This window comes from Triticum aestivum, chromosome 5A (genome assembly GCF_018294505.1).
Source record: "Triticum aestivum cultivar Chinese Spring chromosome 5A, IWGSC CS RefSeq v2.1, whole genome shotgun sequence".
Taxonomy (NCBI): domain Eukaryota; kingdom Viridiplantae; phylum Streptophyta; class Magnoliopsida; order Poales; family Poaceae; genus Triticum; species Triticum aestivum.
The window spans coordinates 686,410,569-686,426,748 of record NC_057806.1 but is presented as its reverse complement, the minus strand read 5'-3'; the positions used below and the strand labels follow the sequence as shown (position 1 = coordinate 686,426,748).

Here is a 16,180-nt window from a genome sequence, read left to right as displayed (position 1 = left end):
GACTGACCGGCCGGTGACCACGGGAAAAAGATACAGCGGGAACAGCCAGCCAGCGGGCTTCGTTTAAACGCCGGCCCACCGCGTGCATCCATCCAACTGCTTCTTCTACTTAAGCTGAGCCACCCCACAGCTGCCACACCGGCAGCCACCTCGCTCGTCTCTCCTCTCCCTCCCCATCACTCCTCCTTCTCAGGCTCTCAGCTACCCAAAACCTCGCCGGCCCGGCACAAGTCGAGCCTGCACTGCACGCGCGCAGCCGGCGCATGCATTTTCCGCCGACGCGCGCCGCAGCTCGTCGGCACCAAGGTCGACCGTAGCACGCGCGCACGCAGGACACTCGGCAGTCGGCACCGATGGGGGCGGCGGCGCCGCTGACGCTGCGGGACTTCCTGGAGATGGCGTGCGAGTCCAGCTGCAGCGACGGCTTCCGCTCCTACCCGCGCCGCGTCCTCCCCTGCCCGTCGTCCTCTGACGACGGCGCCCTGGCCACGCAGGCGAAGCTAAAGGAGGAGACGGCGCCCGTGCGGCTGCTCATCGAGGCCGACCTGCGGCGGAGCCCGTCGCGGACGCTCTCCTCCATCCTCTTCCCCAGGAGCCCGCGGTCGCTGGCCGCCATCTCGCGCCTCTCCAGGACCCTCTCGCGGCGGCTCGTCTTCTGGAGGCGCCACCCCGGCGAAGACGACGGCAGCGAGCGGGACTCCCTCGGCCTCCCGTCCCCCGTGGTCAGCAGCTGCTCCGCGTCCGAGCACGCCGAGTCGGAGGCCGAGGCGCCTGGCCCGCCGCCCGTCGACGCGGCGGAGGAGAAGCCCGCCTCGAAGCCGTCGCCGTCGCCATCACCGTCGTCCAGCTCGGGCAGCGTCGACGCAGATGACAACCCCGCCGCCGCCGGAGCCAAGCACAAGGTGAGTCCTCCAGCTCCGGCCCAGTCCATTGCTCTGCACGCATATTTGACTAGTTGCCGCTCGCTCGCTCGCCGTCGCCTTGGTGGTGCCCGCGCGTTGAATGCTACGTCAATCATTGCGCGATTTGTTAGTTGGCGCGTCGTAAATACAGTCGAGTTCGGTGATCGATCGCTATGCATATGCATGGGCAGCGCCACTGCATACATGCATGGCTTAGATGGGCACCTCAACAAAAATTCGAAAAATCTCCACATCAGTCACTAGGGAAAAAACTTCTATATCGATCTTGTGTTACGAAATTTAATCACTCTCGATTTTTTCCAAGCGATTTTCTGCAACGCTGGTGATAAAACAATGCATGGGCAGCTGCCACGAGTAGAGGTCGTAGGGGGACTCAAGTATAGGGACGGGGCGGGATGGGCTCTCCGTGTGTTATTGGTGAGCCCAAAATATTCTCTCTTGATTTCGATGTGATGGAGACGACGACTAGTGTAATAAGATTGTACCCGTACCCCTGCCCCCGCGCGTGCGTCCTTGTCAACTCGAGTCATCATCCACGGACCGACACCCGGCTGACTGCGTAAACAGCTTCCAGCTCGCTGACATGTGGGGCCACAGCAGTAGTATACTCCCTCCCGGAAAGGTGCATTGCGACGTGCCTCAGAAATGGGGGTGCCTTTTTTACCGTGGCATGCAGCTGGGTGCTTCAGTCTAGACACCGAAAAAACTCTTTAATTCTAGGGGAAGTATAGACAAGTTATTACCCCCACTCACCGAGTGATGTACGTACGGGCACATTATGAGTGGAGTGAAGAGGGAGCAGCATGTGATGTGCTAGCTAGCTGTGTGCCTGTGTGCTCCGGCAGTACGGTGCGGTGACATCGGTTCGAGTGAGCTCACCAATTTATAACAGCCAGCTTCCGCCATTGCTGATTCAAGACGGCATCTATCTACCTAGGCAAGGCTAACTAATCGCTCGTCCGCTTCACCGCTCGTGGAGTGGAACTCATAAATTTTGGCAGATGAAGTGTACTTTTCCGTGGTGGTAGTAGCGTCTTGCTCAGGTATGTATCGCCCACGGTGGCACCGACACGTCATGCTCGAGCACCTACGTCTGCTGGCCAGCTGCCACGAAAACGCCAAGCCGCGTTCTCTCCTCCACAGGCCGCAGCCACCATCGCGGTGACCACCGGAATGAATGGCCCGATGATCCACCAAGGTTGTCAGCAACAAAAAAAGAAGAGTGTATCTACATCTATGTGTCTGACATTTGCAACGCGACGCTGCTCTTTTGGTTCCATCCCTGTGGTGTGGAGCACGTCTTCCGTCAGAAAATACTGTATGTAGATCAAGGAGAAGAAGCCGATCCAACCACCCCAAATGGGTTGGGACGTACGTTGGGTTGGTTTTCGATTGACAGTGTGGCCCTTTCTGTTTGGCATGTCCTTTTTGGCTGCTCTTCTTCCCTGTGTATGTAAGTGGTTAAAATGATCGAGATGGTAAATTAAACAGTGCGTGCGTGCGTTGCAGGAGCAGCTAACACATGGTGGCGATGCCGTGGGGTCGACGGAGGAGGAGAAGCAGCAGCTGAGCCCCGTCTCCGTCATGGACTTCCCCTTCCACCACCACCACCACGACGACGACGAAACGAGCGACGCCGGCACCTGCTACTCGCCTGCTACCCCCTTCCAGCACTGCCTCCCCGATGATCCCGAACGTACGCTACGTAAGCTTTCTCTTCTCCCGGATTAATTCATCGGTGCCGTACGTGGTCGATCAATGTTGGTTAGCGTGCCACGCCGGAGTAGGCACCGTGATCTTCACACCGCTTGCTCGGACACGACACTATGTGCATTAAAGCCGCCTCAGCTGAATCTCCAACCTCCAGATCGACCCACGGTCCAGACTCCAGAGCTCCATCGAAACCGTTGAGTAGTCCCCATTGCCCATTGGACTGGACCACAGGCAGCCGCGTTGAGCTCTCCCCGGTTGGCGTGCCGGCCGGTCTCCTTTGGCTGGCCGGCTTGGCTAGAGACCTCCCATGAATTGACCCTTGCCGCCATGCATGCATGCTACGATGAGCAGCGGAATCTAGGCCGCCGCATGTGATCGTGACGCTTGTCGAGTCGATCAAGTATACATACTCAACGCATCGTGCGCAGTAAATAAGTTTTTCGCAACCTGGAGAGTCGTACTACGTATGAGCAGCACTAGGTCAACCATCAAGAGCGAGCACTGTAATTTTCATGGATCGATCTAGTGTTATTAACAACTCACAGCCGTTGATTTAATTAACCTCGTCGATGCATGGGACTGACTGCAGGGTCGAACAAGGCGCAGGCGCAGGAACTGCTGCTGCTGCACAAGATCCGACGGCTCCACGGCCTGGCGCAGCCGGTGGGCCCCGTGGATCTCGAGGCGCAGTTCGGCACCGAATCTGATCGCCAGTCCGCGGAATCTGACGACACGCACACCCAGACGAGCAACTGCAACTGCAGCGGCACCAGCGCCGACGGCGGCAAGGCGGCGACGTGGTCACCACGGTGCAGGAGCTACACCGATCGTGAAGCAGAGCGCGAGCCTGACGAGCCCTCGCGCCTCCTCGCGCGACTCCTCAAGGACGACGACGGCACGGCAGTTACTTCGGGTGCTACGGAACGGCTGCTCCTGGACTTCTTCGAGGAGGGGCTCGACCGGCGCCGCTCGTCGGAGGCAGGGCCAGTGGTCGGCGCGGTGAGGCCGTCGGACGACGAGTCGGCGCTGGTTCGTGCTGCACAGGAATGGGTGCAGGGCGCCGGGACGCGGTGGGGCGCGGAGGACGTATTGTACGCCGGGGAGGCGGCGCTGGCGGACATGGACCGGGGTCGGCGGTGGGTGCGCGCCGGCGAGGAGGAGCGGGAGGTGGGCGCGGCGTTAGAGGTGCTGGTGATGGACGCGCTGGTGGCCGAGCTGGTGCGCGACTTGGCATTGGCAGCACGGCGTTGACGTACGGTGTAAAATATGTGCACGTCGTGCGCGTACCCGTGTGCCGCTGGTTTGGTCTGGTAGGAAGGGTAGACGCGTTGAGTCTTGAGTGCACGTTATTAACTGGAGTGTTAAAACATGACGTGGTTTCACATGCATGGTTGGGTGGTGCGCAGTGGCGGTGCCAGGATCAAAACCTTGTGATGTCAAACTTTACTAGTAATTTTTTTAGATCATAAACAGGAATAAAAAACATCTTACCTCACAAATTTATCCATTTATCAAACCAAAGACCTGACAAAATAAATCTATTACTAAGAAAAAGGCAAATATGCAATTCTTATTCTTAATCAAAATAATCTCCTACATCCTGAATCCTAATATTGCTAGTGAGAGAAAAAGTGGAAAATATTGAACTGTATTGCTGTTTTTGCACATAAAACAAACAAGTAGAAGTAGAAAAGTGGAGGGCCTTGCCTTGTGTTGGATCAGATACAGAGTGCAGACTAGTACAGTAGTATTGATTCAGAGTTTCAGACGGACAATTCATGTGCAGCCGCGGGTGCGCCGCTCGTGGCTCGCTGGACGGCCCAAGGTGGTTGTTCCTCGCGTCTCATGTGCAGGGTCCAGCCAAAGATCACCGGCGCCTGTCTGGAGACGATGTGCTGCGGCGGCCGTCCACTGTCATTGGAGAGGTATGTGTGAAGGGGAGGCAAGGAGATCACGTAATTTGGGGATCAAGCGATACAGTGCGATCAGTTAAGGGATTTTGGACTTTCTTCTTGCTCTATGGCCCAGTACTGGCCCAACTAATTGTTACAGAAGCAGGGAATAAGAGAATAGATGGGCTTGTCTCAAAAACAAAAGAGAATAGATGGGCTTGTGTAGTTAAATTCCAAATATCGCTGGTTCAACGACGTGGTGGTATGCAGACGTGAGACGTGGGGGTCAATGTCGTACGAAAATCCTGTGCAGTCAAGCGACTACACAGTTATAGCGTGGCTTCGCCACTGGTGCGAGCAAATTGATAGTACGTACGTACTTCATATCGAGTACTCACTCCCTCCGTTTCAACTCAAACCATGACACTTGTTTTTGAACGGACGGAGTACTTCGTACCTTGTTGAGGGGAATTGACACCACACACCGTTATGACATCACCTAAATCGTATTTTCTCCTTGGCAAGTTATAGAACGTATATGATTTAATCAAATTAAACTTTGTAAACTTTAACCAAGTTCATAAAAAAATATATTTTCAAACAGCGCTTGCTCGGCATTGTAATATCTTTATCACCGAGACTCTCTTGGCTGACATGCCTTAATATTGCACATTTTGCAACTTAAAATTTCGACACTTTAGATCTGTTGTTGGTTACTTAGTCAAGGAATTCAAACATTATATGAAAGAACGGGAGTTCAAACAGAGTAAGATTGCTATGTGGCAAAATAGGGTAGCTCATTGTTCCGCTTGTTGGTTGCATAGAGTTTCCAGATTTTGTTCAAGATCTTGTTATAGCTGATTGTAACCCTATTGAACTGGAACAAAAATCCTTATCCCTCGCAAAAAAAAGCTACTTGTGAGTTGCTTGAATCTTAAATTTGGGTCAGTCGATCTTTTTGGCCGTTGATTTTTGCTTTATGATTCGTGCTGCATTTTTTTTCTTCTGCCTATGCTGCTTGTTGCACTGGGCTTGTTTTTTTTTTCTTCTCGAATACGCACGAGCGTGCATATTATATTATAAAGAAGGAGTGGGTGAGGAACCCAAATCCACATATGAAGGTTTACATCATGGCTTGTTTGTTTCGACTGACCCCATATTTGGGTAGTCGATTGCCACTGGGCCGAATCCCGTCAAGAGTTCGATCCAGCCTTCATCTCTCTCCCTTTTGTTTGTTTCTTTTGCTTCATTTTTTTATTTCTGTTTCTATGCGTTTTTATTTTTTCTTTTTTCCTTTCCTTTATTAGTTCTTTTTTCTTTGTGGGTTGTTGGCCCTCCCATCTCCCCCTTTGATCTTTTCTGTTCTTTTTTCCTTTATGGTCAGTTTGTTTTTCTTTTGTGGAATTTTTGGATGTTGGGTCAGTGTAAATGTATATTCACAAATACTATAAAGTACACAGAAAGATTGCACTATTATATAATTATTCTTTGCATATCGCAAAATATGCAATTTCAGTGCAAAGTGGTGTGCAAGTTTTTTCTTTTCTTTTTAAAGGGTAATAGCAATGTCATTAATTTATTTTTCCTATAAAACTTCATTATTTTGATTTTTTAGTTACAGGAGTGGTAGATAGCGATGTCGGATCTCCACATGCCACAGTGCAAAGCAATGGCATCTATCACCATGCTCTTCTCTTGAACCATTTGGAATAAAAGGATGCGTGGGTCTTCCGGGTTCCGGCACAAGTCTATCCCACCCTTCATCATTTTTGACATGGTCAGCTTAGGAAAGTTGCAGGAGCGAAACATTTGGGTAAAATTATGACGGCAGAGTAGCGGCTTTGTAATAATGGGGACAATGTAATATCACTATAACTTCTTAATTAATGGATGAGGCAAAGTGTTAGAAGGGATAATGAGATATTGGTGGAATTGTTGATTGTATTGCTTGAGCCTCGTAGGCATATAAGTATATAGGAGTACAATGACCAATATGGAGTACAAGACAAGGCAGGACTAAATCCTAGTCTTGCCTATACTTCCTAATAATCGTATACTCAACACAAAGCTTTTGCCTCCACTTCGAAAATAAACAATACTGGTGGAGACGATAAAGGGCATAATGAATGGTGCAAGCAATTATTTTCAGTATACTATACCTAGTTGCAAGCTCCGAGCTGAAGAAGAACATAATCACACGCACATCGCATGCATAAGAAGGCAATAGATTATTCTTGGAAGTTGTTACTACTACCAAAGCTGGCCGCGATCACAAACAAGCTGGATACTAGCGCCCTTATGAATTCGTGGTAGCGCCGTTCGTCAGATGCATCGCCTGTCAGACTGTCAGTATTTCCTCCACGGCTTCCTGAAAACAGAGCAACATATCAGTGCTATCCACACACAACCTAGAGCGTCGTTGATACAAGGTCACACAAGAATCTAAGTAAGATTTTCGTACCTCGATACATGCCAAAGTATACTGGACGTCAGCATCTGAAATTTGGTAGTGTACCGCAAGTCTGACACTGCAAATTGAAGGAGTTCAAAATGGAGGCCTAGAAAAAGTTATACATGCATCATATATACTCGTGTGAAATAAAGCAGCGCGCCGCTTTTAAACACAGCCTGCCTATATATCAAGTTGCAGTTAGAGACCAACACAGGCATAAGGATACGCTTATGTTGAGCTTGACAATATATAGAGTAGTACTGAAAGAAAGCAGTTGAGCCAACTGAAGTGAACCTCTTGGAGCCTATTGGCGTTGCAAGCACATTGCGCTGTTCGAGGACTTGACACAGTTTGGCAGGTGATATGCGTGCATCCGCCATATCAAAGAAGACCTAGGGAATACAGTGCAATGTGGATGCATATAATATAATCAGAAAACATCAATCAAACTCTCTGATAGATGGACTAGCAGGACTAACCAAATTGGTCTCCACTGAAGCTAAATCAACTGTAAACTGTTCAATTTTCTTCAGTCCATCTGAACAATTGGACAAGAAAAACAGATTCAGGACTGAACAATGGAATACCGATATAGATAGGATGGAAAAGATTAATATGAAACCTGCTAAGACTTTAGCCTTCCTATGATCATCCGCAAGCTTGCCTACAGTGTCGCGCACTGCAACTTCAGCAGCAGCACAAAGTATTCCTACCTGCCTTATTCCACCACCTAGTGTCTTCCTAAGAATTGTAGCCTGAAAATAGTTTTTTTTTCAGATTATTATTACATGTTCTCTTAAGCAGGCAGCTAAAACATACTACTAGAAGAAATAATGTCCATCATAACCTTGTGTATGAAGGCCTTGGAACCAACAATAACTGATCCAACAGGAGCACCTACCCCTTTCGCTAGGCCTACCTGCACTTCCACGTTTAACAAAGAAATACAGTCACACCTCCTATACCAGCGTGGCCCATTGTATATAATCTGCCATTGTAGAAGTGCCCAGCAAATCGATACGTACCGAAACCGAATCAGCAGCTCTCACAAGTCTATCAACAGGAACCCCAAGTGCCTGACAGATACGATAGCAGTGATGATGTAAAATCTCAGGAGAAGATCGACACACATACTTGGTACTTAGAACATCCGGTTAATTGATCCCATATATAGTACATAGTACTTACTGCGGAGGCATTGAAAATACGAGCTCCGTCGATATGAAGCTTCAGGCCATGGGTTTTAGCAACTTCACCAACCTTATCGGTGTATTCTACAGACAGACACTTTCCTCCGCAACTGCAGCAGCAGCAAGAACAAACACACTATCAATCAGGTAACATAGCATAGCTAGCTACTACTACCTCCGATCCATAACAAGTGTCATGGTTTTGAACTATACTACTCTTTTATTTTTTCATTTCAAAAAGGGAATAGCCAATCCTCTACAGTATCGAGATCCACGCATCCATTTTACTAAACAATTATTCAAAGTACGTAATAGTCACAAAAAAAGGAAAGAGAAGACCACAATGGTCGATACTGCTTACTCCCTCCCAAAATATTACTTCCTCCTTCCAAAATATAAAGCGCATTTGCCTTGCATGGTCTTTGATGCATGACTTTGACTACTTGTACACACCAAGTTCTATGGTACGGGCATGTAAGAATGGTATTATTGTATCTATCTTGCAAAATAATTTTATTTTATATACATTCATAATTTTTATTTATATATATGAATATTATAAGTGAAAATCATAGTTAAAATTGTGCGTCAAAGATGAGAAAAAGTCAACCACATGAATAGTCAAAGTTTTACTCGTATCACTACCACACTAGCCTTCTGCACGATCTCTTTCTCAAAAGAAAAAAGTCTTCTGAATGATCAGTAACATGAGCATCGACAGAGCAACTTACTTTCCCTGTGTGTTCTCCAAGCATATGAGCCGGGTGGTGGGATAATACAGCGACCCATCCCGACTCCTGATGGCGGCAACGATCTTATCGATGTCCATGGTGCCGTCGGCGTTGTTGGCGACGATCCTGGGGTGGACGCCGCCGAGGGTGGAGATGCCGCCGTGCTCGTAGACGTGGATGTGGGAGTTGTCGCCGAGGATGGCCTCGCTGCCCCTGGTGTCGCAGTGCACGAGGACGGATATGAGGTTGGCCATGGTGCCGGACGGCACGAACAGCGCGGCCTCCTTGCCCATGATCCGGGCCATCTCCGCCTCGAAGCGGCGCGCGGTCGGGTCCGAGCCCAGGATGTCGTCCTCCACGTCCGCCGCGGCCATGGCGGCGCGCATGGCCTCCGAGGGCTTGGTCACCGTGTCCGAGCGAAGGTCCACTACCTTGGTCGCCATTCTTTCTGAGGCGTGGGTCGGACCGAGAGTGAGTGGAGGGCTGTGGCTTCACTGGAGGTGGCGTCAAGGTCTGGGCGGCGTACGTTGCCACCGAGGACGAGTCGGGCTTTGCAGACGCGGCTAGAGGAAGAGGAGAGGAGGTGGAGCTGGAAGAAGCTACAATATACAGAGACCAAGTGACCAATTAAAATCATCTACATAGATCGGTCAACTCAGTTCGCACCAATTAAAACACACCAAAGGTACGATGTGTCAGGATATATATTCAGTTATTCAGAAGACAAGTTGACTCCCTGCTTCTTCTTTTACAAGCACTGAAGATTCGCTGGTGCTAAGTAGCTTCCCTGTCAGATAGAGTTTTCACCAAGGCCCCCAAGATGCTTTATCTTTAATTCTCTATCTATCTATTTTTTCAGAAAAACTTCTAATCTATTCATCATGTATCATGACAGCACAAAGAAGACGATAAATAACAAAATAAATAAATAAATCCATGTCCGTAGGCTACTTAGCCACGACTACAAACACTGGAGCGAGCCTAAGGCCCGTCGCCGTCATCGCCCCTCCCTCACCGGAACTGAACAAATCTTATTGTAGTAGACAGTCGGGAAATCATCGTGTTAAAGCCCTGATTTTATCATTCCTCAAATAAAATGTTTGATGTTTTCGTCGTTGTTACTTGCTTCTATGATCATGCGGTTAAGCCATGAACACTGCATATGTTGTTTTACAGTAATTGCTAAAGTGTTCTGGTAGGAGAGGGCATCTTTCAAATACTTTATTTTGCTTTCTGGTTCAGTCAGAACTAAACTAGCAAAGTGACCAAGTTGGAGTTCGTGTGAAAACCTTATAAATGAAAGTATTATGTATACAAGGACCATTATTCCCAAATTCATCAATTTAGGGACTCTATATGGGTTTCGTCTGAATACCTTTATATAAAAATGAATGTATTTTGTATCCATTTAATGTGGATATCTAAAAAAAATATCATATCCTAAATTTATCCATTTAAGAATTCAACAAGGAGTTTGTATGCATTTTTTCTTATTTCTATTTTTTTACTAAATATATTCGCACACATTTTTATTAAATTTAATATATATAAAATATTAGAGTATTCTTTATCTACATAATAATAATAAAATTAACCGTTAGCTTGTTTATGTTTCGTGTTTCTAGTGCTGTTGTTGGGTTTCGTAGTAATTTCAAAAAATTTCCTACGCACACGCAAGATCATGGTGATGCATAGCAACGAGAGGGGAGAGTGTGATCTACGTACCCTTGTAGATCGACAACGGAAGCGTTAGCACAACGTGTATGATGTAGTCGTACGTCTTCACGATCCGACCGATCCAAGCACCGTTACTCCGGCACCTCCGAGTTCTTGGCACACGTTCAGCTCGATGACGATCCCCGGGCTCCGATCCAGTAAAGCGTCGGGGAGGAGTTCCGTCAGCACGACGGTGTGGTGACGATCTTGATGTTCTACCGTCGCAGGGCTTCGCCTAAGCACCGCTACAATATGACCGAGGTGGAATATGGTGGAGGGGGGCACCGCACACGGCTAAGGAACGATCACGAAGATCAACTTGTGTGTCTATGGGGTGCCCCCTGCCCCCGTATATAAAGGAGTGGAGGAGGGGAGGGCCAGCCCTCTCTATGGCGCGCCCTAGGGGAGTCCTACTCCCACCGGGAGTAGGATTCCCCTTTTCCTAGTCCAACTAGGAGTCCTTCCATGTAGTAGGAGTAGGAGACAAGGAAGGGGAAGGGAGAAGGGAAGGAAGGAGGGGGCGCAGCCCCTCCCCCTAGTCCAATTCGGACTAGGCCTTGGGGGGGGGGGGGCGGCCTGCCCTAGGCAGCCCCTCTCTCTTTCCCGTATGGCCCAATAAGGCCCAATACTTCTCTCCCGTATTCCCGTAACTCCTCGGTACTCCGAAAAATACCCGAACCACTCGGAACCTTTCCGATGTCTGAATATAGTCGTCCAATATATTGATCTTTACGTCTTGACCATTTCGAGACTCCTCGTCATGTCCCCGATCTATCCGGGACTCCGAACTCCTTCGGTACATCAAAATTCATAAACTCATTATATAACTGTCATCGAAACCTTAAGCGTGCGGACCCTACGGTTTGAGAACAATGTAGACATGACCGAGACACGTCTCCGGTCAATAACCAATAGCGGGACCTGGATGCCCATATTGGCTCCTACATATTCTACGAAGATCTTTATCGGTCAGATCGCATAACAATATACGTTGTTCCCTTTGTCATCGGTATGTTACTTTCCCGAGATTCGATTGTCGGTATCTCAATACCTAGTTCAATCTCGTTACCGGCAAGTCTCTTTACTCGTTCCGTAATACATCATCTCACAACTAACTCATTAGTTGCAATGCTTGCAAGGCTTATGTGATGTGCATTACCGAGAGGGCCCAGAGATACCTCTCCGACAATCGGAGTGACAAATCCTAATCTCGAAATACGCCAACCCAACATCTACCTTTGGAGACACCTGTAGAGCTCCTTTATAATCACCCAGTTACGTTGTGACGTTTGGTAGCATACAAAGTGTTCCTTTGGCAAACGGGAGTCATGAAGAAAGCAATAGCAACATACTAAACGATCGGGTGCTAAGCTAATGGAATGGGTCATGTCAATCAGATCATTCACCTAATGATGTGATCCCGTTAATCAAATAACAACTCTTTGTCCATGGTTAGGAAACATAACCATCTTTGATTAACGAGCTAGTCTAGTAGAGGCATACTAGTGACACTCTGTTTGTCTATGTATTCACACATGTATTATGTTTCCGGTTAATACAATTCTAGCATGAATAATAAACATTTATCATGATATAAAGAAATAAATAATAACTTTATTATTGCCTCTAGGGCATATTTCCTTCAGTCTCCCACTTGCACTAGAGTCAATAATCTAGTTCACATCGCCATGTGATTTAACAACAATAGTTCACATCACCATGTGATTAACACCCATAGTTCACATCGATATGTGATCAACACCCAAAGGGTTTACTAGAGTCAGTAATCTAGTTCACATCACTATGTGATTAACACCCAAAGAGTACTAAGGTGTGATCATGTTTTGCTTGTGAGATAATTTTAGTCAACGGGTCTGTCACATTCAGATCCGTAAGTATTTTCCGAATTTCTATGTCAACAATGCTCTGCACGGAGCTACTCTAGCTTATTGCTCCCACTTTCAATATGTATCTAGATCGATACTTAGAGTCATCCAGATCTGTGTCAAAACTTGTATCGACGTAACTTTTACGACGAACCTTTTTGTCACCTCCATAATTGAGAAATATTTCCTTATTCCACTAAGGATAATTTTGACCGCTGTCCAGTGATCTACTCTTAGATCACTATTATACTCCCTTGCTTAACACAGTGTAGGGTATACAATAGATCTGGTACACAACATGGCATACTTTATAGAACCTATGATTGAGGCATAGGGAATGACTTTCATTCTATTTCTATCTTCTGCCGTGGTCGGGCTTTGAGTCTTACTCAATTTCACACCTTGCAACACAGGCAAGAACTCTTTCTTTGACTGTTCCATTTTGAACTACTTCAAAATCTTGTCAAGGTATGTACTCATTGAAAAACTTATCAAGCGTCTTGATCTATCTCTATAGATCTTGATGCTCAATATGTAAGCAGCTTCACCGAGGTCTTTCTTTGAAAAACTTCTTTAAAAACACTCCTTTATGCTTTGCAGAATAATTCTACATTATTTCCGATCAACAATATGTCATTCACATATACTTATCAGAAATGCTGTAGTGCTCCCACTCACTTTCTTGTAAATACAGGCTTCATCGCAAGTCTGTATAAAACTATATGCTTTGATCATACTATCAAAGCATTTATTCCAACTCCGAGAGGCTGGCACCAGTCCATAAATGGATCGCTGGAGCTTGCACACTTTGTTAGCTCCTTTTGGATCGACAAAACCTTTCGGCTGCATCATATACAACTCTTCTTCTAGAAATCCATTCAGGAATGCAGTTTTGACATCATTTGCTGGATTTCATAAAATGCGGCAATTGCTAACATGATTCGGATAGACTTAAGCATCGCTACGGGTGAGAAGATCTCATCGTAGTCAATCCCTTGAACTTGCCGAAAACCTTTTGCGACAAGTCGAGCTTTGTAGATAGTAACACTACTACCAGCGTCCGTCTTCCTCTTGAAGATCCATTTATTTTCTATGGCTTGCCGATCATCGGGCAAATCCATCAAAGTCCATACTTTGTTCTCATACATGGATCATATCTCAGATTTCATGGCCTTAAGCCATTTCACGGAATCTGGGCTCATCATCGCTTCCTCATAGTTCGTAGGCTCGTCATGGTCAAGTAACATGACCTCCAGAACTGGATTACCGTACCACTTTGATGCGGATCTCACTCTGGTTTACCTACGAGGTTCGGTAGTAACTTGACCTGAAGTTACATGATCATCATCATTAGCTTCCTCAATAATTGGTCTAGTAGTCACAGGAACAGATTTCTGTGATGAACTACTTTCCAATAAGGGAGTAGGTACAGTTACCTCATCAAGTTCTACTTTCCTCCCACTCACTTCTTTCGAGAGAAACTCCTTCTCTGGAAAGCATCCATTCTCAGCAACGAATATCTTGCCTTCGGATCTGTGATAGAAGGTGTACCCAACATTTTCTTTTGGGTATCCTATGAAGACGCACTTCTCCGATTTGAGTTTGAGCTTATCATGATGAAACCTTTTCATATAAGCATCGCAACCCCAAACTTTAAGAAACGACAACTTTGGTTTCTTGCCAAACCATAGTTCATACGGTGTCGTCTCAACAGATTTAGATGGTGCCCTTTTAACGTGAATGCAGCTGTCTCTAATGCATAACCCCAAAATGATAGTGGTAAATTGGTAAGAAACATCATAGATTGCACTATATCTAATAAAGTACGGTTATGACGTTCGGACACACCATTATGCTGTGGTGTTCCAGGTGGCATGAGTTTGTGAAACTATTCCACATTGTTTTAATTGAAGACCAAACTCGTAACTCAAATATTTGTCTCTGCGATCAGATCGTAGAAACTTTTATTTTTCTTGTTACGATGATTCTCCACTTCACTCTGAAATTCTTTGAACTTTTCAAATATTTTAGACTTGTGTTTCATTAAGTAGATATACCCATATCTGCTCAAATTATCTGTGAAGGTTAGAAAATAATGATACCCGCCACGAGCCTTAACACTCATCGGATACATCAGTATGTATTATTTCCAATAAGTCAGTTGCTCGCTCCATAGTTCCGGAGAACGGCGTTTTAGTCATCTTGCCCATGAGGCATGGTTCGCAAGCATCAACTGATTCATAATCAAGTGATTCCAAAAACCCATCAGCATGGAGTTTCTTCATGCGCTTTACACCAATATGACCTAAACGGCAGTGCCACAAATAAGTTGCACTATCATTATTAGCTTTGCATCTTTTGGTTTCAATATTATGATTATGTGTATCACTACGATCGAGATCCAACGAACTATTTTCATTGGGTGTGTAACCATATAAGGTTTTATTCATGTAAACAGAACAACAATTTATTCTCTTACTTAAATGAATAACCGTATTACAATAAACATGATCAAATCATATTCATGCTCAACGCAAACACCAAATAACACTTATTCAGGTTCAACACTAATCCCGAACGTATAGGGAGTGTGCGATGATGATCATATCAATCTTGGAACCACTTCCAACACACATCGTCACTTCACCCTTAACTAGTCTCTGTTTATTCTGCAACTCCCGTTTCGAGTTACTAATCTTAGCAACTGAACTAGTATCAAATACTGAGGGGTTGCTATAAACACTAGTAAAGTACACATCAATAACATGTATATCAAATATACTTTGCCATCCTTCTTTATCTGCCAATCACTTGGGATAGTTCCGCTTCCAGTGACCAGTCCCTTTGCAGTAGAAGCACTTAGTCTCAGGCTTAGGACCAGACTTGGGCTTCTTCACTTGAGCAGCAACTTGCTTGCTGTTCTTCTTGAAGTTCCCCTTCTTCCCTCTGCCCTTTTCTTGAAACTAGTGGTCTTGTCTACCATCAACACTTGATGTTTTTCTCGATTTCTACCTTCGTCAATTTCCGCATTACGAAGAGCTTGGGAATCGTTTCCGTTATCCCTTGCATATCATAGTTCATCACGAAGTTCTACTAACTTGGTGATGGTGACTAGAGAATTCTGTCAATCACTATCTTATCTGGAAGATTAACTCCCACTTGATTCAAGCGATTGTAGTACTCAGACAATCTGAGCACATGCTCACTAGTTGAGCGATTCTCCTCCATCTTTTAGCTATAGAACTTGTTGGAGACTTCATATCTCTCAACTCGGGTATTTGCTTGAAATATTAACTTCAACTCCTGGAACATCTCATATGCTCCATGACGTTCAAAACGTCTTTGAAGTCCCGATTCTAAGCCATTAAGCATGGTGCACTAAACTATCAAGTAGTCATCATATTGAGCTAGCCAAACGTTCATAACGTCTACATCTGCTCCTGCAATAGGTCTGTCACCTAGCGGTGCATCAAGGACATAATTCTTCTGTGCAGCAATGAGGATAAACCTCAGATCACGGATCCAATCCGCATCATTGCTACTAACATCTTTCAACACAATTTTCTCTAGGAACATATCAAAATAAACACAGGGAAGCAACAACGCGAGCTATTGATCTACAACATGATTTGCAAAATACTACCGAGACTAAGTTCATGATAAATTTAAGTTCAATT

At 46.1% G+C, this 16,180-nt stretch overlaps 2 protein-coding genes across 4 annotated transcripts; one reads left to right on the top strand and one right to left on the bottom strand.

Annotated features, from left to right (window-relative positions):
• LOC123105993 (uncharacterized) lies at positions 1-4,735 on the top strand. Of its 3 annotated transcripts, none has more exons than XM_044528187.1 (3): positions 1-902; positions 2,439-2,628; positions 3,226-4,735. In XM_044528187.1, the coding sequence occupies exons 1-3, from the start codon at positions 354-356 to the stop codon at positions 3,885-3,887; spliced, it is 1,401 nt and encodes a 466-aa protein (XP_044384122.1). In that variant the 5' UTR covers positions 1-353; the 3' UTR covers positions 3,888-4,735. The 3 variants fall into 3 exon arrangements, with proteins under 3 accessions (XP_044384122.1, XP_044384121.1, XP_044384123.1); XM_044528186.1 differs by having other exon boundaries at positions 9-902; positions 2,433-2,628; positions 3,226-4,728; XM_044528188.1 differs by having other exon boundaries at positions 11-902; positions 2,433-2,619; positions 3,226-4,727.
• Positions 4,736-6,460: 1,725 nt separating this feature from the next.
• Positions 6,461-9,452, bottom strand: LOC123108417 (probable low-specificity L-threonine aldolase 2). Its single transcript, XM_044530208.1, has 9 exons — positions 8,902-9,452; positions 8,169-8,280; positions 8,006-8,056; positions 7,828-7,899; positions 7,603-7,735; positions 7,460-7,518; positions 7,275-7,372; positions 6,990-7,056; positions 6,461-6,896 (listed from the first exon to the last, which is right to left on the bottom strand). Exons 1-9 carry the CDS (start codon positions 9,342-9,344, stop codon positions 6,867-6,869), a joined length of 1,065 nt encoding a protein of 354 aa, XP_044386143.1. The 5' UTR covers positions 9,345-9,452; the 3' UTR covers positions 6,461-6,866.
• Positions 9,453-16,180: the final 6,728 nt, after the last annotated feature.